Here is a 26564-nt window from a genome sequence, read left to right as displayed (position 1 = left end):
AGACGGGCAACCACAGTTTTGGCTGATGATGACTTAAAGGAGCAATTCACTTAGCATATGATCACAAATGGAAGCTATTTCCTCTTTCATTGTAGTTGCTTACTTCATGATATAACAATGTGTTACAGTAATAATATTAATTCTGGTACTAAGCAGGCAAATAAAAAGCTCTCATTAAAGCAGAGTAATTATAGATACGTAGTCAGAAAGTGGGGTTTTAACTGAAGTGCGATTTAAATTAACTTCTAGATTGAATCTTTTTATGTGCTGCGAGGGTTTCCCTCTGGAATTCATGGCAACCACTTCAGCATTCCTCAGGCACTTGGAGAAATGCTGAAGGAAGAAGTAAGTCTGTTAATTGCTATGGCTGCAGCTGCCCACTGCTGCATCCTGCTCCAAGGCGCCTTTCTTGGACAGCTGCAATTTTGAACTAAGCCACTAGATGGTGTACTCTGTTCTGTGCTTGCCCCCCAGAAAAAAGCATCAAGAACCAGGCTAAGATAATTGGAGCCCTTAGGAAAGCCAACAAAAACAAAGAGGAACACGGCGCAGTAAGAAAAAAAATTAGGGGGATCTCTTTAAAACTCTGGTGTTCATTTTTTATTATTTTTTTATGCAGATCATGCTGAGTTAGAGAATAATATCAGTATTATTTTCCTTACTCCATTCTTCCTAAGTAATTCCAAATATTTGAGCTGGACCAAAACCTCTGATTCCCTAGCTATTCACGGTAACCTACTTTTGAACTTTATACTTTGGTGCTGAAGGCAAATAAATATTCAATAGTTTAATTCCTCTTTTTAGAAACTTGGACAAATCCTTAGCAGTAATATTCTATGCCAATACTGTTAAAGACATATTTTTTAAATAAGCCAGATTTTCCAATAACTTGAAGATCTGCAGATAAGTTCTGTGACAGAGATGTAATGAATTAGAATTTACTGCTTCTCTTTGTCTATAAGTGACTTTGATTCATGCATCACACAAATACATAAAAATGGATTTGATATATATGCTTTTCTTATCTGTTCTTTTTATCTGTAAATATGTGCTAAACTTGTATTTCTATATATCATGTATGCAATAGTTGGAAAAATGATTTGGTTTTCTTTACTTTTTAGAGAATAATTCCATGAAAGAATTATTCCAAACATTTTTTAAACAGAAAATTATTTTAAGTTAAAAAGTAAACGTTTCAGAAAGGTTGCAAAAAATTAAGTTCTATTCCTTACCTTAAAGTTCTCTCTTTGATGTTTACAAATACACAAGCATTTAACTATGGATGATGTTTTATTTAGTAGCTTCAACACTTTTTATTTTTACTCTTTATTGAATTCACTTTTAAAACAGTAAATTACTTTCATCTAACAGGCAACCAATTTAGTGAAGAGGTTGAGAGAATAAAAAGAGTCCTCTTCCTTACCTTAAAGCACTCTCCCAGATTTTTACAATGACATATGCATTTAAATTATGGATGATCCTTTTTTGACTAAGTCATTTCGATATTATCTTTTACTCTTTCTTGTCATATTAACCTGGGTCTTATATGAATTATAATACCTTATCTTGAGTAGCAGTTTAACTTTCTGAATTCTTAATAGTCAAAGATGACTGTAGCAAATCAATACGATCATCCTTTGTCGGAAAAGTAGTATTCAAACCAGTCAGAGCCTTTGAGCTGACAAGAGCTGCCCAGAATTCATGTCTACTATGCAAGGTGAGATGAAAAAATGTCTGTAGGTGGATCTTCAGTTGGCAAATTTGAAAAGTCAGTGAAATTACTAAAAGGCCTTAATGGTACTTCTGAAACAGACGCTAATTTTATCTTCTGGTTGTTTGGATTACATTCATATGAGATTTAGAAGTAATTTTAATGGAAATTTTTTTAACTGAGAAATAAGATTTCTTGAACTATAATGATAAATTCTGACTATATTTTAAAAGTATAGTTAACTCATGATTACTCAATGACCAGTGGTCTTGTTTATATATTATTCTGATATTATTACTTCTTTTGTTACTTCTTTTTAGCCTGTCCTTTTGTTATTTAATTCTTCAGAGAGTGGTACAAAGGACAGTAGTAAATGCAAATAAATTGATCAGATATCCAGTGTGAAAAAACTTTTTTCTTTTTTTGATGTGTGGTGAGAGAATGAAGTGATGGTGTTAAACTTTTATAAATTGTGAAGTTTTTAGTATCCTTGGATTTTAACAATCAATTTGGCTCCTTTACTTCATATAATTATTGTATTTAGAAATTGGCTATTTTTAATCACGTTTTGTATCTAGTTCATATTTTAAATTTCTTTTCAAATACTAATTTTGTAGATAAAAATCTTTTACGTTATATTCCTGAAAGCTTTAGGTTTAATTTCTTATTATTTACATATTCTTATTTATCCTGATATCCTCATTTGCCAGTCTGGTTTGGGTCTGTAAGAATAAAGCCAATTCAGATTGAGATTCAAATGTCCTCTCTCTTCAAACTGGCCTGCCCAGAGATGGTCAAGGTGTTGGACCAGTCCAAACCGCTCATGCCACATAAATATGTGGGTCACAGTAAATGAAGTGAATGAAGTGAATATTTTTATTCTATTTGGCCCACATTTAGTACATGAAAAAGTGTTTTCAGTTCTCATCGTTGTAGTACAGTCAGTCTTAAAGAAAAGAATGATTTGTTATAACTGCAGTTTGGTGATAGATTTAAGTAAATAAATTGAACTAAAAAAATGTGGAAGTGAAAATGACAAGGGAAAGAAATTCCTCATGGTTGCCTTAAATTTAGGCTATAAGTCACTTTTCCTCATGGGAGCCAGATGATGAATTGCAGAATTAGTCTATGATTCAGATAAAAGACTTCAGACAAAACAAAAGGCTACTACAAGATGCTCAGCTGTTCTTTATCTACTCCTGAAATGGTATTCATTCATTCCTTCATTTTTGTATTCAGCAAATATTTACTTATTAAACCCTACTTCATGCTAGGCATGGACATACATAATGCTACTCTTTCAGAGTTGAGTCATTAGTTCTCTTTCACTCCACCTCTTCTCCCTTACAGATGTCAATGATGCTGTTTGCTTACATGTTGACTTCAGAATTTGTATTTTCTAGCGTTTTCTCCTCTGTCACGTAGACCAATATTTTCCAATACTTTCTAGGTAACTTCCCTTAAATATCTGCCAGTCTTTAATTCTTCATTTCCTCACTGATGCAGTCAACAAATACTTACTGAACACCTGCAATGTGACAGGCACAAGGCTGGATATGACACATATAGATGCCACAACTCAATATGTTTAAGACTAAATTTATTGCATTCTCTTCTAAACTTGGATCTTCATAGTTCCTCTTTGAGCAAAGGCATCAGCTCAAATTGGCCAACAAGCCAGACTGTCTTTTACCTTCTACTGCCCAGAATTACCAAATGATGTTTAATTCTATCTATGAAATGAGTTTTAATTTTGCTATTCTTTCATTGTTTTCATAGCCATGGCTGTAAATCCTTATTATCCCCTGCCTGGGTTATGTAATAAATGATTACCCTGTCTCCAATCTCTCCTTTCCAATTCATCTGAAATTAGTTTTTAAACCATAGATTTAATTATGTTATTTTCCTGCTCAAAGATTTTTGGTGACTCCCCACTGACTATAGAATAAGTTTTCAACTGCTCTCAACCCACCTTTCAGCAGTTCCCAACTTTTTGCAATTTCCTTCTCATATTTGTATATCACTTTCCAGGTTACAAGGAACTTCCCCATGCAACTTCTGTGAGGTAGGCAGGGATTATTCCCCATAATTTAAAACTAAAAAAACAAGGCTCTGAACATGTCAACGATTTGCTAAGGGTCTTATGATTAACAATAGAACCCCGATACTAAACATCAATAGGCACTAGCACCAAAAAACAAATTAGATTGAGGGGTAGCATTTTTACTGAATTTAATGAATTTGAAAGATAGATTTCTATCAGTATTCAGAGTCCTGAATTTTATCTAAGAGCTTTTCTCACACAGAAAGGCAATTCTTTAAATTTTTTAGAAAAATTATTGATTATAGGGAGAAGAAAGGAGAGAGACAGAGAGAGAGAGAGAGAGGGAGAGAGAGAGATCAATTGGTTGTTCAGTTATTGGTGCATTCATTGGTTGGTTCTTGTATGTGCCCGACTAGGACTCAAACAAGCAAATTTGGCATGTCAGGATGACACTCTAACCAGCTGAGCTACCAGGCCAGGACAGAAAGGCAATTCTTGAATTCTATGTATCTTTGGGGGTTTATTACACTAGTCAGAGTTTAAATGTATTTTCAATATTTTATAGTCACTATGGTAATCTCGACCCTATTTTTAATCTTTGTATACTCTACAGTAATATAGATATACTCACATATTGGTAGTCTAGCTTTCACAAACATTTTTCAGAAAATGAACCTGCTAATATCATCAAAATTTGTAATTTACTGTGTTACAATTTGATAGAAACACACTATTTCAACAGATATTTAGCTAATACCTGTTTTGTGTAACTCTATTAGGTACTCAATAAAAGTCCATGGGAAACAATAGATTTTCAAAGCATGCCCACAGTTTTGAACTTGAACTCTAAATAAGATATGTCTAGATCCTATAAGTCCATTATTCAAAGATCAGGATAAATGGGATATTTCTCTCATCATTAACAACTTTGGGGCCTCACTGTATAACATTTTATGTATACATATCAAACAATTTGATGTAACACTCATCCAAAGTAATTACTGTATAAATGTGAAGATAAACTGACTTTGATGTCCATTGGTTTATTGATTGCCAAGGTTGCTAAAGCTGCTATTGTTGTTTAAGCACTACTTGTTCATTTCTCCGATAATTATTACATGTGCTTGACACAGTGGCTTAAAGATAAATAAGGCACACTATTCTTGCTTTCAGTATAGGAAGGCAGATATTTAAACAATTATAATACAAAATGACAAACTTTCCAAGGTAAGTATGGGAAGGACACTACGCCAGTAAGAGGAGGCAGCAAGCATTTGTTAGAGGTGGGTCAGGAGGTACCCTGGCACTTGGTCAGAAGGAGGTTCATGGCCAAGTGGGTGTAAAGGCATGTGCTCCCTTAGCACCATGCCCTACTTTTATGTTTGCCTATCACATTATACAGAACTGATTCATTTCTGTTGCCTGTGAAAATTATGTAGGCCTTAATAATATGAGCTGTATCTTACTTGTATCTCAATTTCCTACCACAGAGCTTGAAATTGAGAAAGTGTCACACAATGGAGGGTGGAATTAGGCAGACTGAAGAGCATACTGTACAGAAAAAAGGACAGGAGCAATGGCCTATGTGTCAGAAGGACTACATTTTACAGAGCTGCATGTATTTTGGAAAACCCACTGGGAAGGAGTAGGGTGGAAGAAACAGCATATAATGAACCTGGGGAGGCAAGCTTTAGAAGCCGTGCAGAGGAGCTGGAGTTCATCTTCTGTGTTTTATGCTAGGGATTCACAGTGCGAATGGAGATGAAGAAATGAATGAAATGGATACAAATAATAATGGCAACAATGTTGACAGGATGAAGAAGGGATTAAAGGACAGAGGCAAGTCTGGGATGACACTTAGGTTTGGGGGAGATAAAGATGTCCTTTACTGCAAAAGAGAACAAAGACAATGGGTTTGAAGGCAAGACAACAAATTTCAGGCCAAATGGAGATGATGCGGAAGCAGTTAGAAATACAGAAGTAGTCAGTTTCAAGAGAGAGAGGTCTGGGAAGGAAAGACAGATTAGTGGTCCATCATCAACTGTCATGAATGGCCCAGCGCAGGAAGGGTATTCAGGATGAGAAAAGCGTTGCAGATAATCTTCTGCCAAAAACTAGTACTTAAAGAGGCATCCAGGAAGGTCCATGAGAAAGTATGTTTTTGCAAAGTTATATTTTTGTAGTAAGATGACTTAGCCAGATAAACATAACTTTCATGGAAGTGAAGGATACCTTAGAAGTACTAGAAGTACAGAATGGGTTCTCTCTGGATCAGAAACCAGTGCCAAATAAACTCTGAGTTCCACATGATTTCACTACCAGGCCCACCAAGCTCCCTCGCATGTGCGAAGAATTGTCATTACTCTCCTATTCCTCAAGTTCTTCCTCTTCTCCAGCCTTGGAAGCACAAGTCTTTTAAGAGTATCCTGTTCATGTTCCTCTTATCAAATGAAAATATGCAAAAATGGTGAGAGGGCAGGGTGGCCAGAAGAAAAGTACAGTTGAGAACAAAGTATGTTCTCCAAAGAGAAGGCTCTTTACTCGCATGGGGGCCAGGAGGAGCGTGCTAATGCCCCGAGGCTGCCACTCTAACAATTCTACCCTCAATTCCATGCATCTGGACATTTAGATAAAATCAGTAGGCATGGAACAACAAAAGTGGCCAAGTGTACATTTCAAATCTTGCCGAGAAGACACCTGGGCATTTCTTAGCAGTTTGCAGAATGACGCGAACCGTGGGCAGTTTGGGGGAGGCAGAGGGTGTGCAGGTGTCTCCAGCCTGTGCCCTGGTGCTGCACACCACAAGAACAAGCAGAAATAAGAGGGAAGCTACTCCCCATGGAAGCCATTTTCTAAGGGGTAAAATAAAGGGACACAATGACTTTAAAACTAAATTTTTATTGAAGTTAATAATATTCATTAAAAATGATTCGTTATCGACGTCTACATTCACAGAACAGTTGTTCAGGCTTGATTCCTATGAAATTTACATTTTTACAGAAGTTCGCTAGAGGGAAGGGTTCCTCTACCTCAACATTGACACATTCTTTTCAAATGGATAATTAATCAAACTTATTTTTTATGTGACTGGCCTTCCTTAGTTACCAATCTGAAAATCTTTACGTGGTAAAAAATATTAGAACACTTAAGCCTTCCATGTACACAACTTTGAGAAGCCCTCTCCAATAGCCTCAAGCACACTGAACCCCCTTGGCTGACTCACCCATTTAAATCCACAAATACCCATCTGGCCTTGAAATGAAGACATGGTGGTCCTCTCATGGAACTCTTATGTCAATGGTTTTCCTTTAGCATTTAGTGACAATCAGGAGACCCCAGGATACACCATCCCTCGGATATTTAGTGCCTCTTTGAAAAATCAGAAATAGAGCCTCAAATCTAATGTGATATGAACAACAATGACGAGAGAGAGGAGAGAGAGACAGAGAAAGGCAGAGAGAGAGACAGAGAGGGAGAGCTCGCCAAAAGGAACCTGGGAAAGTGGAGAGGGCAACAGAGCAGCAGAGGTACTTTGTCTCTAATAAAAGGCAGACTGATGAACTCATAGAGCCCAACAGGGGCCTGCACTCTTGAAGACAGTGGTTTCAGTTCTCACCACAAACCCCACTTGTGTTTTCTGATAAAGGTGAGCCAAACTACTAATTTTTACTCTGTAACAATAATGTGTGCCAAGCACAATGCTCTACCATGGAGACTGTCTTCAACTGGCAAAGAGAAGCGTGGGAAAGAAGAAAAGTAATTGACCTTTTAAATGTCAAACAAACATTCGTGGTCATTCGTACTGTGGGGGCTGGGTCTAGGATAATACTGAATACAGGCTTGACTTGTAACTGGTAGACAGGCTGATGGTGTCATGTCACAGTCCCCTTGCTGCCTGCCTCTACTCCGATAGCTTCACTTGGTAGTGGGCCAGTTAGACCCAAGAGAAAATATAAAATAGCTCAGGTATTAAGGAGCTTGGCTATGCCAAACTAGATATTACAGTTCCAAAGAACTGAAAAGGTATCTGTATTTTGACATTTTTAATCATAGATTTTGGTCTCTTATAAAAGAATGGTGAATGCCAGGCATCTTCTGGTTGTCCCTAGGACCCACCCTTCACCCCCAATGACCCTGCTTGGTTCTTTGGGGTATCAGTAGCACTAATCACAACAGCTAGGGGCTCCCTTTCTTTTGGCTTCTGGCTGAATTTGGTTGCAGAGAGAGGAAGGTCAGGGTACCCCCTCCCTGGCTTCCTTCTTCTGGGTTAGTGTGGGCTGTCTTTCTTGTTTGAATGAAGGTCCTGTCAAATGGTTTTCTCAACACAGCCTTCTCTGTCTCTGGTTCTGGTAACTTCTCCTTCCCCTTGCCTCCCAGGGCCTAGAGGTGATAACAGTGCTCACTGTAATTAGCCCTGGGGAATGAGGAAAGGGATACGCTATTCCTCGAGGTGTTCTCAGCCCTTGCCCACACCTCTGTAAGCAGCTTTCTAAAATTAAAAAAAATACTTTTTAGATTTTATTTATTTATTTTAGGGAGAAAGGAAGGGAGGAAGAAAGAGAGGAAGAGAAACCCTGATGTGCAAGAGATAAATCCTTGATCACCTCTCGCAGGCCCCTAACTGGAGACCAGGTCCGCAACCCAGGCATGTGCCCTGACTGGGAATTGAACCAGCAGCCTTTTGGTTCACAGGCTGGCACTCAATCCACTGAGCCACAGAAGCCAGGGCTATAAGCAGTTTTTTTATTAGACAGTGTCATCTGTTTCCTGCTGGAATCCTGTGATGCTCACTGAGTATGCTTCATTTCTAACCTGGCACCTTGTAAAATTTACCCTCTGTATTATATGAAAACAAAGAGCTAATTATTTTTCATTCAAATGGCTCAAATGAATTGAAGCTTCTGATACATACTTTTCTAAATAATTCAGCTGGGAAAAAAAATACCATATTAGAAAGAGATCAAATAATGTCAGTTACAGGTCAAAGAACTCCTAATAAGGTTCCACAGAACAAGGCTTAATAGAAAGAACACAGAGCTTAAATTAGGTCGGAAGCCACCGGTGTGAGTCACAAATTCATCAATTATTGTATGACCTTGACAAGTCACTTAACCACTCTGAACTTTAGTTTCCTCATATGTCAAAGTGATAATAATGCCTGACCTGTGTATGTCACAGGGTTATTATGGGGGACCCAGTGAATGATAGACTTGAAAGTTGGGAGGAGTAGATAAGGATATTATCCAGAGTGGTTATGAAGATAAAATATATCTAATAAATAAACATGTAAATTTCTATTATCCTAGAGAGCCCTCAATTCATGTCCATTCTTATCCTGAATATTTTAGTGACAAGGTAAAAGCAGTGTAATGTCAAGTTTAAGAGACAGGCTCTGAAGCCAATTGCTTGGGTTTATAATCTGGCTCCACCACAAACTAGCTTGGACACACTCCTTGACCTTGCTTTTCTCAACAACAAAATGGGGGTAATAAAAATCTCAACTTCACATTGTTACTCTGAGTATTTAATGAGCTAAACTATGTAAGGTTTGCAGCACAGTGTACTGCACATAGAAGCTCTCCATCTATGTTAGCCTCAAGCCATGGAGGTGGACAGAGAGCACCTCAATAAAGACAATATCATGCAGTGGTTAAGCATTTAGCTTTTGGAGTCAAGGGTTCATGCCTTGGAATATTAACTCACATATTCACTAACTGTAAATTTTCCTACCTTAGTTTTTAAAATCCTCATCAGGGTAGTTACATGTGTATTAAAATGGAATATGAAATATTGTGAGCACTAAATAAGGAGATGTATGTAACATATTAAACACAACGCTACTCACATAAGTGCTCGTTTAAGACATCACTATCATTTGGTGTGGCTAAAAATAAAAAAAATCCCCTTCTTTGTCTTTTTATCTCTTACTTATTTTGCATGTGTAGTCTGAAGAGAAGCTGGTTATGATACAGATATTTACAAGTTCAAAGATAGAAAAATCTAAGCACACACATTTAAGGGCTGGACCCACCTCTGAAAGGCTGACATTGTGTCAGCCCAAGCAGGACCTCCTGCAGGACCCATGGCTAATGAGCCAATGTTTAGCTACTTTTGGTACTTGCCCATTGGCTCTGGCAAGCAGGTAAACTAATCCTCTGATTGACATTTGTTTGGTGTCTGTGGGGTATGTCCTGTGAGCCAGGCAGGTGAGTGAAGTTAATCAACAAGGTAGATCTGATGTCAGCCCCATGTCGCTGGCAGAGGAAGTATTTCATTTACATTTACAACAGCGTCTGTGTGATGTTAAAGAGGATAGGTCACAAAACATTCCCTGAGAGGTAGTATAGCTTGTAACTTAAGAGTGTGATCTTTGGAGCGAGACTACCTGAGTTTCAATCTTGGCTTTGCTTCTGCTTCATGGCGTTGGACAAGTTATTCTACTTCTTTATGTCTTTGTTCCTTTTCTATAAAATGTGGGTCATCGTAGAACTTGCATCAGATGCTTGTTATGAGAATTAAATGAGTTAACACCTGTAAAGGGTTTCTAGTATAATAAATGTTAGTTATGATTACCAAAGTAAGTACTGTTTTAGTACCAAGTGGTGTGATTTGTGAATAAAATAGATGTACTCTTAGATTAGAGCACAAGGGTTGGCAAACTACAGCCTGCAGGTCAAACCCAGCCCTCCACCTCTTTTTATAAGTAAAGTTTTTAAAAGTGTTTTTTAAAGTAAAGCCACTCTTATTCATTTACATTGTCTATGGCTGCTTTCATGCTGCAATGGTAGAGCTGAGTAGTCTTGATGAGACCTCATTGCTGCAAAGCCCAAAATATTTACTGTCTGACCTTTTAGAAAAAAATTGCTGACTCCTGGAAAGACAGCTACTACCAATGCATTTTTCTCAAAAGACACAGTCTTTTCCTATGCTGTTTATTTATTTATCCTGGGAAATATGTTTATATTCATGTGTTTGCACTGTCAAGTGACGTATTACACACTGCAAACAAGTGAAACCCATAAGCCCTTGGAGTACTGCTTTGTGCTCTCCCCGCCCCCATCAGTTCTGCTTAAGGAAGCAATGTGCATGAGGATCACATTACAAACCCACTTCTAGGAAAAATAAATGTCCTATTATTTTCCAGTAGCATTAATGGATTTGTGCTTTCCTTCCTCTCTTTCAATGGGCTTCCATTATCAACAGTCACTTATATTTATATGGAACTGGTTGGGGTGCAGCTTGGAGAAAGGATTCTCTCTACATGAAGCTAGCTGAGCTGTAAAAGGAACCGGACTCTCATCCTTGACTTTCCTCACACCATGATAGAATCAGGCATTGACTATCTATCTGTAAATGATTAAACTTTAGTTGGTCAAAGAAACAAAAGCTGCTTCTTAAAAGATATGTATTTTATTTTTATTTTCTTCTTATTTCTTCTCCTCCTCTTCTTCCCCAACCTCCTCCTTCTTCTCCTCCTCCTATTCTTCTTCTCCCTCTCCTCCTCCTCCTCCTCCTCCTTCTCTTCCTTCTCTTTCTTTTTTTACAGAGTATGGGAAAGTTAAACATTTTCCAATGGTCAAGGAAGGTTAATCTGTCTTGTGAATGTGCTTGGTGGCACCACTCCTTGGGTTTCGTCTTGAACCCTGGTCTACTCAAGCTTGGAATTCAAGAGTGAATTTGGGGTGAGGCATGAAAGATAAAACACCAATGCTGAGATTAGTAAATGAACCAGGCATTAGAGATGCATATACTTGTAAATATGAGACCTGTCCTGGATTATTTTCTGAATTAGATCTAGAATCCTATTTACTTGTATTTGTGACAAACACAATATAGGATATCAAACCTTGCAAATTTAATAATAAAATTGAAAGCAAATAACCATTGACTTCTCCTTAATTCATCTGCATATATATCTTGATTGTCACTCAGGTTGGAAAAATGACCTGGGGTTTTGGCAAGAATAAAGACAAAAAAGAATGTTTTATCGCTTTTTAAAAAGTGAAAGCTCTAAAGTGGAAGAAATAATTTAATCCTAGGAAATGTTTATGCACAAGCAGCTACTGATGTTTGGTAAAGTTAATGATTATGGTAATGAAAAACTTCAAATAAATTTATGAATGAACAGGGAACAAAGGTGTGAGGTTTATCCAGATACCACAGACCAAGGAGACCTTGGCATCATTAATGCTAGATAAAACAGGCAACCAAGAGAACATACAGTCACAGCTTTTCCCTCTTTAAAAAATCATGTCTTGACACACAGATTTTATGATTATGAATTTTTTCAAGTGAGGAAGTGAACACAGAAAGCAGTGACAGGATCTGCAAGTCCCCTAGAAGAAAGATCACCTCATTCTAAGATAATTTTCACCTAGAAATAATCCAATCCAATATTCTTCCTTTCGTTTTCAATGAATAGCAAAGGGAATAGTAGAACGTTAAACAAATAAACAAGCATACTAGGGTATTAATATATTCCATTTGCATAGACAATATCTTATTCCGCATAAAAAGCTGAAATAGCCCATCTTGTCTTGCTTTACTTTTAACTGTTTCCCATATGCACTCTTTTATTACTGCAGTAATGAGAAACAGATAAGGGGGCAGGTTCTGGAGCTTCACTGAGGTTTACATTTTGGCTGTCAGTTTCCATCTGTGGACATTGAGAAAATTACTTAATGTCTCTGAGCCTCCATTTCTTTGTCTGAAATAGAAATAAGCATAGATCCTTATACCATCGAGTTATTGTTATAAGAGTTAAATGAATAAATGCAAGTGAAGTTCCTAGATAGAGTGTGTGCCTCACACAGTGTCTAGTAGCTGTTTGTTTTTGCTGTGTTTCTTCCTCGTGTGTGTCATTTGCTAGGTGTATTGAGTTGAATTGTGTCCTCAAAAAGTGTATGTTTAAATCCTAACCCCCAGGACCTATGAACATGAATTTATTTGGAAATAGGGTCTTTGCAGATGTAATCAAGTTACGATGAGGTCATGTGGGACTAGGGTGGGCTCTGACCCATGGCAGATGTCGCTTTAAGAGAAACAGGGACACAGAGGACTGACCCAGGAAAGAAGGTCATGTGAAGACAAGTCAGAGATCAGAGTGATGAAGCTACAAACCGGGGCATACAAGGGTTGCCAGGAGCGAGTAAAAGCTAGGAAAATGAAAGCAAGTGTTGTCCCTTAGGGTCTTGGGATGGCTCCTGACCCTGCTGACACTTTGATTTTTGAACATCAAGCATCCAGAACTGTGAGAAAATAAATGTTTGTTGTTTTAAGCTAGCTGCCAAGTTTTTAGTACTTCAGTATGGTAGCCTTGGGAAATGAATCTACCAGGTAAGCTAGACGAAAAAGTGGGGATTTGTGGAAGGAAAGAATGAGAAAGCACAAGACGAAACCCCAGTACCTAGGAGAGGGTTTGCATCTGTTTCACTGGGTGTCCTTTGAAATTAGTTATTTCATGAGGTCACCTGCTTTCTTCCTTGCTTACAGGGAACTAGGTTTGGGCCAGCAGGGCTGGGGTAGCAGACAGCTCTCCTAAGTGAATGTGAATTTACCTGTGCTGTTAAATCAGAAGTCACTTGTCACAGGGGGTTATTTAAATGTAAATTTATTAAAATGAAATAAAATTAGAAATTCAGTTGCTCTCCTACTAGCTACATTTAAAGTACTCAATAGCCACATATGGCTGGTGCTGCCCTATTGGACTGGGTGGATATAGATCATTTCCATCATTGCATAAAGTTCTGCTGGGCAGTGCTAGATGATATATTTATTGTAATAGGCAAGTAAAACAAGCAGACAAGTTGGGTAGGAAAAAGGAAGGTCTCATTCTCTTGTAATGTGGGCAGGCAACTCCATCATTTACTTGAAGAGTGACTATAGTAAAACTGACACTGGACTGCTTCTCACAAGGTGGGCCTCACTTGTTGAGCGGTCTATTGTTTTCTTTTCAAAGTCATCTCCATCACTGCCTTTCTGTCATTTGGACAAAGAATATTGTGTTTAGTTCTTGTAGACTAAACAGTAGAACAGCTGATAACTAACCTATATCTGAGGGCAGGCAGCACCAGGGAGAATACGGCTGGCTTTACCTTGATCTGGTGGAAATATACCTCGCATTGAATTGGTTAATATTTGGTCCCTTAATCCTGTGCAGGAGGTAAGTGTTACAAAGCGACAAATGAGATCAAGAAATCCGTGAGCTACAGTCTCTCCTCCTCTTCAGATCTAATCATACAGATGAATAAATTGCTATAAAAATACCAAAAATAAAGCTAAAAACAATGACTGAATCATATTTTTTTTAAATCTCATGTACTCTGTGTTCAGGTAGCAAGAAATTTAATTCCAGTTGGACCAGTCTCCTGTGATTTTTTTTCCTTTTCATCTAAGATATTTTTAATGCTCAGAGGCATTATAATAGAAAAGCATGTATTTTTGCCTGGTTTATACCCATCATCCTTACCATTACAACAAGACAAAAGCATTAAAGTAAAATTAATCATGTCAAAAGATTTTAGCAAAAACAAGTGAGACCATGCATAAAGCATTGCTTTGTCTAGTGTGAAGTCACGCTCTGATTAAAAACATATAATGAAAGTGAAAGTGATACATCATTGCCTTAGCAGTAGGGTTTTGTGAAAGTGCTTTGCGTTCTCAACATAAAAATGTGAGAAGATTTCGGTCTTTGAAATTCACAATGGTTATTGTTCTAGCTAAATAACTGGAATTCACTCTTATATATTTTAAATAAATTAAGACTTAATGACCAAAGGAAGCGTGTCAGTCAAATTAATAATTAGCACACACTGTAAGGAGCATTAGTTTGCCTTGACATCTAAACAGAGAGGTAAGAAAGTGTCTCTTCAGCACTTCCCTTTCACAAAACCATCTTTAAGGCCAGTTAAATGTGGCCAGGTTCTTAAAGCATCTTCTAAGAAGCACAAATGTTTGCTCCATCAAGAGCAATGTAATTAATAAATATAAAGGTGTAGTCATAGAGTAATCATTCCCTAGTAATGGAGTCATTTTGTATGATACAGAAAAGCAAAATTTCTAACTGGCCAGAGTCATGAAAAACAGATTTAGTTCCTAACTCCACCACAGAGCCATCCCATAGATCTGAAAGGAAAGAGTGTGCTTATTTACACTTTGATTTAATTACTCCTTTATTATGATAAAGGTAGTTGCATATAATAATCACTTACCCCAATTATATCATTTTTGTTGTAATTTTGAAAGTCAATTCTTTTTTAATGAGGTGACTCTAAATGATAAAATACATTCTGTTTTATGGGAGTTATATGTATCTATATAATTTACATCTATATATATTTGTACAACTATTTTACAAATGTATAATAGTTTATGCATAATAAGCAGTAAAAATAGTAAAATTATATAAACTCGGACATGTTTAAAGTATTTGAGGGGGGGTCAAACTTTGAAATATTCCACCCAAAATGCATTACAATGATAATTTCTGAAATGCATTTTTAAACTTTTCCTTCAGTGTAGAGGCATCTAATCTCTGGATAAAGATCATCCTCACAATGGAGTCACACTGAAAGGATACAAAGATGCATGAATCAGCTATCTCGTCTGCCTCATAAATGCTCATTGGGAAAGTGAGAATATTTCACATGTGACAAGAAGAGTGAACCAAATATTTGTTGAACATAAGGGTGCACTGTGGTAATGATTAGGGCTATTAAATATTTTGATTATCCTCTCGAGAATTTGGGAAGATTGCACTTCCTATTATTTACTATGAGGTTAGGTGCGGCCAAGTGATTTGTTTTTGACAATGAAATATGTTAATTCAGGGTAGAAGCTCAGTGAGTCTGTGAATTGTCCTTTCCCTTGCCATGGCAACAATAACATGTCAAATCCTGGATTTCCATGAACCTGAGTACTGGAGTGAAAAGATGTGGAACAGAGATGCCAGTTGACCTACCATCTAAGTATGACATTAAAAGAAATAAATCTTTACTTACATAAGCCACTAAGATTTGGTGATTGTTGTTATGATGACCTAACCCAGCCTAGTCTGATCTGACTGATACAGGTATTGGTACCAAGAATGCCCAGTGGCTGATGACAAGGAAATTGATTTTGTAGGGCGAAAAGATAGAAATGCACATTATGGCATGGAAAACCACTTGATAAACTGTGGTTTGCTCTTACTTGGATGGCTAATCAGTTATTTAATGAACTTCTACCTCCAAGGGAAGAGGTTGGAAAACAGAACACTGATAGTGTGTACTGTTTGCTGTTGGATGCACTTGGCAAGATCTACAAAAAAAAAGATGATCTCACAAAAAAACTGACTCATTTGTAAGCAAGATTGAAAGAAAATAGTGTCCAAAAATCTAGCAGTGTGCAACACTGAAAGAAGCAGTGTTTTTCGGTCGCATGGGGTAATAGATTTTGGTTTTATGTATCATACACAAAATGAGAAGAATTTTGAGCAAAAATGTTAACTAAAACTTGGCTACTGACAAAGACAAAATCAAAGATATGGCTTTCAGAGTAAATTCACTGCATTAGGGTATCTTAGAAGAAAGGTTCAGTGAAGGGTGAGATACCTAGTAAACTCTTCCAACTCAAGGAAATGAGTAAGAGGGAGCTGTTCTGTTAAAGCCTGGTAGATATATGATTATATAGAGAGAATGTATTAGTGGGCAGGGGGAGAAAAATGAGGACAAAAAAACAAAGAAAAAAGCAATCTAAGAAGTATATTAGAGAAAACTGTGGACACAAACACTGGCCATAGAGTGGATAAAAACATAAGAAGGCAGCTAAGTTTCCAAGAGGATTAATTGCCGAAAGATCCACCAGCCTGGACTAAAAGAAATGGCCAAGGAAGATAAGGGAAAAAGAAAAATCTCCTGCAATATGGAGGCAGGGACCATGGAGAGCCAAGAACAACAAGCAGAATTAGGGAGCCCCCCCACCTCATCAAGGAACATAACCTTGGATAGACACTCCTCAAACTGTCCATTAGGTGGGATTGCTAAATTGCTATGCTTCAAATTTAAGTGTTTATTGTGCTGACCTGTTAGTAATCCATCACTGTGCATTATATCAAATGATTGTGCTTTGGTTTGTTTCCAGATCAAATGAACCCGATACTGGGATAATGGTTCATCACCCATAGAGTGACACTGAGCTTAATGATTTGGGATGCTGTCCCCTCTGGAGGAGGAGTGAGTGTGCTTTGAGCATGGGGTGGAGACGACATGGAATATCTGATGTCCAGATGCTGCAGCACTGTCTTCTCCTTATTGAGCTGTTGGTAGAAATACATGTAAAGTTGGAGCCCCATACGCCTGGGTCCCTGAATGACTCTGACAAACAGATTCCCTCTGACAACCTGGACTGCACAAGTAGCATGAGTGAGAAATATAATTTTTGTTGGCTTAAGCACTTTAGATTTTGGAGCTGTTTGTTACCATAGCATAACTTAGCACATTCTGACTGATACACATAAACTTCATGCTCGAAATAGATAGAAATTTTGTTCTGAATCAAAGATATGTTTTATTTCTCAAACTCCTGATGATAAAACCAGAAGGTAAGATTTAGTCATTTGGTTTGCTCTGCTTTATTATAAAAAATGCAAAATAGACTAAAATAGAATAAAACTTTAGTGAGGAACAACTATATTCCAGATACTAAGGCTAGACTTTTATTTGGATTATTTTATTTAGATGTCACAACAAATCTAAGAAGAATTATATTCACTTTGCAGATTAGAAGGATCAGTGACAGCAGCCTGCCCAAAACCTCACAGTCAACAAGTGTCTGGGGTGTATTTTAATTCAGAGCTATCTGTTCCAAAAAATGTTGTTCTGGGTACATAAGTGTGTGTATATGTGTGTGGGTATGGGTGTTGTTTCAATTTTGACACTGCTTCAAATTGTATTACTTATACATCAAGTGATACATCACCAAGATTATATACTTGACCACTAGAGGAAGGATATTCATCCAATTAATCTATACTAGTTCTTTGCTATGAAAGTGGTACTACGTTAAGTACATTGGATCCATTTATATTTTCATGGGTGAAGTGGGTCAGTACAGATAAAATCCCATTGATCTGCTTGGACTCTCAGGTAATGGCTGGTGTTGGTAAGACAGATTGGTGTGGTGCATGAGGCCGCACTGCTTGATGGAAAACCAGAGACTAGTGCTCTGTTCCTCATTCTGCCACTGACTCGCTGTGTGCCTCCTGTGTACGACACCACCTTCCAACCACTTAAAAGCCCACATTGTGAACCTAACATAGAAGTGCCCAGATGGTCTGGTTTCCACTAAAGTCTTTAGCCGCATGTCATATCTTTCTCCCCCCTCACTCTGAGTCAGTCACGTACCTTCTTTCTGCAGGGTCTTAGCACTTACTAGTAACTAACCTGGAGCAATCTTCTTTCACATCTTTACCTGGGCACCTGGCTAACTCCTTGTCAACTTTAAGCAGCTTAAATGCCACTTCATTGGTGATATTCTCAATGACTCCTAAACTAGATCAGGTTCCTCCATTATAAGATCTTATATATTTCATACTCTTTCTTCAGAGTACTATCACATTCTGTTATTTATCTGAGTTTATTTATTTATTTATTTATTTATTTTTATTGTTGACCCTATTGCAGACATCCCCATTCTCCCCACCTTTGCTGCCTCTCCTCCCAGCCCCTGCTTCCTCTTTATCTGGGATTATTTATTAATGTTGGTTCCCCCATTAAACTCTGAGCTTAATGAAGGTGTCATGATGTCTGTGTTGACTCAGCATTGCCTCTTCTATATTTAGAACAATGCCTGCTACCCAGAAGATATCAATTATGTTTGCTGAATGAATGAAATTAATGTGTAAAGTGAGAGGGTTGTGCAAGGAGACATTTAGTCTTTCAGTATGTATATTCAGTCGTTTGCCAGACCCAGTCTGCAATTTGCCTAAGAATGACACGGAGCAAAGTTAAGCAGCCCAAATGACTCCTACTTCCTTCATGCCAGATTCAGTAGCAAATACCACAGCTCGTGTGTAAAGGAGGTAGCAGAATTATTTGTACATATGCTATTTCCTGAAGAAAAGGCAATTGCTATATTCAAGGGAGATGTAAACCAGAAACAGAGTCAACTGGTTTTTCTAGGCACCAACTTATTTAAAATACAGTATTTGAAGTGACCACCACACATATTTAAAAAAAAAAAAATCTATGAAAAAATCCACTAATGCACTGGTGCATGAATGCACAGTAGCAAATAATTCAAGATATATAGCAATGTGTAGCCATGTATCTCAAATTAGAATTGAGCTCATGGAAGGTAAAATTAGATGCTAACATATTTTAAAAATCCAAACACAATTCTCTCTCCTTCTTCTTTGTCCAAAGTCATGGAAACAATTACTCCAAGAACTAAAATAAAAAGTTTTAAGTTAAGAGAGAGCAACTATAAAAGAAAATCTGCTACTGTAAAAGAAAATCTTTAGATCACTGGGTTTTCACTAACATTGGAAACAAGAATTAGAGGGGTAATCTGTACTCTCAATTCTTAATTCTTGAGCCTGTTTTAACAATTCCTTGAAACAGTCGCATGTAATATGTTGCTTGGTTAACTCTCCAGCCCCATCACATACTTCCCCAAACTCTGACTCTCCTATCGATGTACAATTTCATTCCAGTTTCTAGAAGGCACCAATTCTCTCTTGCCTTTTGGCATTCCTGGTACCAGACTCTGTTACTAAAATACTTTCTTATCTACCTCTTTGCCTTGATAATTCCTACTGTTTTTTGTTTTTTTCAGTTTTACAGATGATCACTTATAGGAAAGCTGCCTTGACCTCCACATATAGATTAGGGGTCCCTTTATGTACTCCTATAGTACGAACAGTCCCCATTCCCTTAGCACACTGTGTAACAATTGACTCTTTATGTTCTTAAGAAGAGAAATGATTTGTGCACATTCTACCACCCAGTACAGATGGAGTATTCAATAATTGCTTGCTCCATGAACAAGTAAGATCTGTAAATAAGTCTAAATTCTGCCCAGGTATTTTCAGAATCATTCTGGAAGCACCTCATTGTTTTCTGAGGTTCTCCTACAATGAGAAAGGCACAATTTATGAACTCTACTTACCTGCTTATAAATTAATATAAATTAAATAATTCGTGGGTTTTGATTCTTGGCAATAAAGATAACATGAACAAAGGAAACCCACAGGTATAAAAACCTCAATTGAACTTACTTTTTATTTTCTTCTAAAGAAATAATCATAAAAAACAATTATTAACTTTTGATTAACTTGACTTTTCTCCTAATACATCCTTAAAGAAAAAAAATGAACCGAAATCAAGAAACAGAAGGTCCAAGGAAAGAAGTCCAATTGAATACATCAGTGTGCAGGTTTATTATTCCCCAAATAAGCAACAATTAAACCATTCTCTGTTGCTCAGGCTTTGGATATGATCTAACCTATATTTACCTTTTGGAACCGAAGTTTAATTTCCTATATAAGATTTGCTTTCTCTGTACTATTCCTTCAAAACTTGTGGAAAATATATTTTAAAATATTTTTTAAAAAATATGAAGAGTACACCAGCCTCTGACCTTTGTGACTCTCCTAAAACAAATCAATGATACCCAGCTCCAATACCTTTCCTAAATAGAGGTGATCAGTTAAATATCCTCCATGGACCAGAGAAGACAACCCAGGAAACCTCTGCAGAATGCTTTCCTTTATTTTCTATAACTTAAAAATACAAGTTCCCAAATCCTTGCACCACCAAGTAGAAGACAAGAGTTGCAAAGCAAAGGAAAGGAAGAGGGAAAAAAGAGGCGCTCCCCGGGCCTCTAGCAAAGGGAATTTATGGTGGCCAGAAGGAGGAACAAGGCTTTCCAACTTAGCTCTTCCAATTTTCATTTCTGCATAATCAATGGGAAGTCATCATTAGCACATGGAAGGATAAATATGTATTTTGGAACCCCTTTCCTGTCACTGCTCATGAAAAGCAATAAGAAACACTTAATAAGTAGAATTTCTTATCTGAAATGTAGGACAGAGGAAGGTAGGTCCTGGAAAAAACTTTTAGCCACAGTAAAGACTGGTCAGTGGGGGCAACAAATAGAAATGGCAGCTCCTTGGTGCTCTCTTGGGGAGGCATGTATGCTGCTCCCCACATTTGGACTTCATAAGAACTTTACTATGTAAGAAATATGTTACCAAAAGTACACAGTGGCCAGGGAAATTTTGTCTGATCTTTGCATCAAGAATTAGGGAGTGCATTGTGCAGGAGGCATGTTTTTTGTACTGGCCATTTTAGTATTCATGTCTCCTGTACTGCTTTCTAATAAGTTAAGAATGAAACGGGAGACTGAGTGCAAGAGTGAGAAATGCATGAAAAGCAGTACTATAATATAAGAATGAATAAACGTGCACTTAACTTCCCTTTTGCTGTTAACAGTTAAGAGAACAACAATGCCAATTTTATTGTTATTACTTAACACTTCACACTTACAAAAGGGTTTTACAGTTATTTTTACATGATATTTTTCAATATTGTTTTCTGAAAGAGACTGGGGAGCTCTGTCACTACTCTTAAGATTAATTTTATAACGTTATAGTAAATGATTTTTCCAAAGAGGAGGACAAAGATGCAGTCTGTGCCAGAGTGTTACCAAAACAGTCTTTTTGGTGAGAATGATTGTTCCTTTTGCTGTCTGGGTAGATCAAACCACTGGCTAGCTGACTCTTGACTCTTGTTTTCTTTATGTTATGCAGACCTATTTTTTCTTTTCTATTCACCCCCACACCATTCAATTTATTATTAAGTGTTTATTATTATTATAGTGTTTCTTAACTATGTATATTTTATTTGTAGATATTTTAATATTTAACAGGATTATTCCCTTTTGATCTGTCTTCTTTTTAAATTTATTTTTATTTTTTATTGTTTATGCTATTAAATTGTCCCAATTTTCCCCCCTTTGCCTCCCTCCTCCTGTGTTTCTAAAATATAAATAATACAACAAGATAAGATCTAAAGAAATTATAAATGACCTTCCTTTTAATTTTAGAATGTGTGTGAATAGCATGGCTTCTGCAAGGGGGTATTTGTGCTCCTGCCTCTTTTTAAAAGGAGCCTGTCTGTATAGTAGGCTGTATAGTAGGCTTGCTCAGACCAAGTGGGCAAAGGATTCTAAGATTCAGAGATTCCAGCTCACCTCAGGTTTTTGGTTTTTGCTTGTTAGCTTATTTGTTAGTTTGTATGCAGTGTCATTCAGTAAATAAGCAGACCCCAAACCAGGAACTGCCTCCTGGCAATAGTTGTCATCCTTACCTCCCATTACCTCAGCAGTTATTCTGGGTCAAAAGTGTGGCAGTGGGAAGTTCTGCAATCCCTAATGTTTTGTTGGATTTGGGGAGAATTGGATATTTTCTTATTCCAATGAGAAGCACTTCTTAACTTATTATTAGATGGTCCAAACAGCATGGACATTTTGCATTATTTAGTCAATGCAGCCAAATAAGATGCCTTAATTTAAAAATTCAGACCAATAGCAGAAATCAACCAGATAAACTGTGTATACTTCTCCGACAAACCTGAAAAATATGCCTTCACTTGCAGTCCTGTCATCATAGTCCAGCAGGTAATAAACTCTATTTTTTAAAGTACAAGTCTCAATGAAATAGAGTATGAGTAGAGTAGACATTTATTTCAAAGCTATGATTATACCCGAATATAGAAAAAAGTTCAAGATCTTTAAATATGTTCACATTATGAGAACTTTTCTATACACTAATGTCTTTATTTCCTTCCATTTCAAATGTGGTGAACGGAGTCAACAGATGTTCATTTATCTTTACTTCTTAGTAGATTATTACATCCAACATATAAAAACCATGGAAAACAGGGTCCCTACTCTGGAGCAGTGGGTGCGAGTATTGTGTCTGCTGTAGTGTAATTTTTCTCCCCTGTTTGTGGAGAGCTTGAGTTGATGGACGCCTCTAAGGTATAAAGGTCTGTGCAGTCTTGTGCTAATTAATATCAGTAGTGGTGTTACAATAACAGCAACAGTACCTACAATTTATTTAGTTCACGCTATGTGTTAGATATTAATAATGACATTTTTGTTTTTAAAATACTCAAATCGTGATGATTGAATGAAGTATCCATGACTCAGAACTTGTATATGACTTGCTTATGGTCATAGACATGGGTTTGAACCCAGGTGTGACTGATTCAAGTTCATGATTTCTTACGACATCTCTCTAAGTAAAGAGTTAAATCGGCCAATGAGAAAAATTTTAGTAGAGTGACCATATGCTCCAGTCCATACCTGTTGTCCCAGCATAATTAATAGATCCTCATGTCATGCTCTAAAATGTCCCAGTTTGGACAATAAGCTGGATGATCACCTCATCTCAGAACAAGATTCAAAGTGAATGTAAGATTTTTCTTAGGTATTGTTCATACTACAGTAATTAATCTTTTTGTCTTTAATGAAGGGTTTCAAACAAATAGCTCATTGGAGCTGAGCTGGCATATTTGGAAAAACAGATGGATTTATAAATGGACATCATTTATAGCTTGGGTCTAAGATTTCCCTCTCCCTTAGCCTCTCTTTCTCTGTAACCTCTCTTTGAAAATCTTTTGTCCTTCCTCTCTCCTCCTCCTAGTATTATGTAGGCTTTCTCTATTGATCAAGTGTTAGAAAAGGAATTCTTCAGTTTTACTTTAGCTTTTGTTTCTGATGAATCTTTACAGTACAGCTTGGTCACGTATTCAGATATTTAAGTTACCACTGTTGTCAAACAGAGATTAAAAATCATTGCAAGGCATCTCTAATGTATTTTTCTTTCTTCCTTCTCCTTGATCTCACTGCTACTGTGCCACCACTTGTTTACTACAACCGTAGTGTATAGGCGTCTGGGGAGCCTTCTCGTTGCAGTTCCCGGACAATGCTACCACAGGTTTCACTGGGGTGAGCCAGCCTCGGAATGTATTATTTCAAGCACCGCCTCACATGTCTCTGCTCCTCTTCTGCTCTTATGGGCAAACTATTGTTGTGTTTCTATTATTTTAAAGGGCTTTCAGTACAAGGAAAGGAAATGATAAAAAAAAACTGATAAAGTATATAACTACTTAAAAGACACATGCAGTAAGAAAGCCTGACTTCCCCTTTTGTTGGTTTTAAATGTATGGCTTTGATTTATGGATCAAAATTGCTCATTTATTATTTTATCTCTACAGCTCTGGGCAATTTTGACAGTTAGAATTTAGTTGTATTGACCAGGGCAACCACGGTGCCCGCGAGGGGCTGGTGCACACAGCCTGCTGCACTCAGGAAACGATGAGTTTTGATTCCGTGACTGAGTCAGATTGGGAATCATACCCAATATAACAATAATTTCCAAATCTCAGTGCCCAAGGCCAGAGGTTTGCTGTAAAACACAATCACCCTTTAAGGAGGAAGGGAGGCGGATCTTGGGTGGAAGTTTGCAAGCACAATTTAAGGCAGCTCAGGATAGGCCATGACTATATCTGTCCATCCAAACCATGGAGCAAAAGAGGGGGTGTTTTTCTAAAGACCAAGTTCTATAGACTAAAGATTATTGAGCAAAATGTCTAAAAAGCAAAAAGAGTGTTAGTTACTGAGCCAATGAACTGAACAACCATGCTGATGTGAAAATTTACTAGTGCCATTAGCCAACCTTTCACTTCTCAATGAACAAAAAAATAACTGAAGTATTTCTTTTGGAATATCTCAGTCACTGCCCTTTCACCCCCCTGCCCCATGCCTCAGCATACACAGAAACACAAACTCATGGAGATTTTAGGCCAGTTTTCATTAAGGCCTTTTGGACTACCAACTTGGCCACCTTTGCAATGTTAATTTAGTCTTTTACTCTAAATCCCCAGTGCTACATAAATAGACCTCTAAAGGGTCACAAATCAATAAGATGTCTAATACGATTAGCCATGTTTTTTAATAACTCAAGACAGCTCTAATGTGAAATAAACAGGTAGGTAAATAAAAAAAGGCAGGCACTCACTTGTGAGTATTTTCCAGGTCTTCTTTTCATCATCGTAGTACTGAACCAGATTGCTAGGGAGGCGGTCCGGCCCAGGAGGCAAGCCTCCAACCAGTAACAGCATTTTCTTGTTAGAGCGAATTCTTCACCCAAAACAAAAGAGGAGATGAATAACCACATTATTGTAGAGCCTTTTTAGTGGCAACAAAATCATAACCATCAAAAGAATGTTCCTTGCTTGCAGATTTCTATTTCATTTTTCCTGTTTCTTCTCCCATTCATGTCTCAACAATTTTTTTTGAACCAAGCAGAAAAATGATCAGAAGAGCGGCGTATCCCCATACTCATGGAATAATAAGCTCCCTTTATGCAATTTGTTAGAGGTTCATTCTAGAACGACCTTTTTCTTATATTATCCCTTTAAATCATCACTCTTTACAGCTGAGTACACATGAAATGCTCTGGAGTTGTACTAAGGTTAAGCATTAAAGTTGCATGTCAAGAATCGTATTAGTCAAAATCATTATTATAAGCCATTCTCCACTCAAAGAACCTTGAAAAAATTAAGGTTATGCAGAGAGTTTGTGAGCCAACTCTTTAATCACCCAGGGAACTTCAAATACAAGTTTGGTACAATTAGTAGCACAGGACTAACTGGGGTGGGTTAACCAGCATGATCAGGACTTTTTGTTTGTTTAACTTAGCCGAGACTTCTGCCTTCATCCCCTCCCCAGCTCCCCTACCCCTCTCCACCTCTGCCTGCCACCCCATCCCCGGGCACCACGGGCGACACAGCAGCACCAATTGGTAAAAATGAGACTGTGAGGTTGTTTTGAGCCTCCCCAGAGTGGAACCCTGCCAATACTTGCCACTGATCCAGCGGCATGAACTTGCTCAACTGTGCAAAGTCACTCTAATTCCCTCCCTCTGTTTTTCTACCTTCTCCCCCAGGGGGCAACCACTGAAAGGAGTGACTACCCACCCATCAAGAACTGGCAATTCACTGCTATTAACCGTGACTGTGATTCCCAGTCTGCCTGGCAGCTCCTGAGAACAGGCCTGCACCATCTCATATGCAGTAAAAGCTATAGGATACACCCTGGCCGGCCGACTTGGCCTGATGGATGTACATCCTCAGGAACAGTAATGGATTGAGCACACTTATGATTGGAGCAGGGAGGGGAGGCCCAGACCCCTACAAGGGGCCTGCTGATTTAACTGTCTCTTTACATGTAATTGAACTTTTCATTTACCTGAAAGACTGAACGTGGTGGTGAAAGAAACAGAACAACCATGATTAAAGGAGAAAAGTCAATAAATACAAGAGTTCCTTTTAAATATGACCACAACCCACAGTGTGGCTCTAAGTCTATTATTACATATTCAGCCATCGTTCAGATTCAAGGACGCTTGGCAAAGTATGCCCTTGTGGAGAAGCACTGTTTGTTGGTTAAGAACCTAACATTGGGTGGCCTAACTTAATACAGTTAACAGCATTTCCATGTAAGGGAAGGGAACAAGAGAATTCCTTTAATGAAACTCTGGTACCATTGACTGCATTGTGTATGCCTCAGTAGGAAAAATATCTTCTGAAGAAACTCTAATTAGGGACTCACAGATAGGAGGAGCCACGTTTACAGAAGAATGCCTAATGTAGTATCAGTGTGCAGTGTTAATTTTGCCACAAACAAAAAATTCAATTTATCTGAATTTGAAGTACTTTGGATTTTTACCCTTATAGACCAGTAGTTGGGAAATGAAAACAG

General features: G+C 37.6%; 1 protein-coding gene across 1 annotated transcript in view; it reads right to left on the bottom strand.

Annotated features, from left to right (window-relative positions):
* KLHL14 (kelch like family member 14) overlaps positions 1-26564 on the bottom strand; it is a 97938-nt gene that overhangs the window by 45793 nt on the left and 25581 nt on the right. Inside the window, exon 2 of the mRNA XM_090285118.1 lies at positions 24820-24941. Coding sequence (XP_090141244.1) covers positions 24820-24941 — 122 coding nt within the window. The remainder of the gene's footprint in view (positions 1-24819; positions 24942-26564) is intronic.

Source organism: Furipterus horrens, unplaced genomic scaffold (assembly GCF_987537825.1).
Source record: "Furipterus horrens unplaced genomic scaffold, mFurHor1.1.pri manual_scaffold_8, whole genome shotgun sequence".
In the NCBI taxonomy this organism is placed as follows: Eukaryota; Metazoa; Chordata; class Mammalia; order Chiroptera; family Furipteridae; genus Furipterus; species Furipterus horrens.
This window is presented reverse-complemented; position numbering and strand designations above follow the sequence as displayed.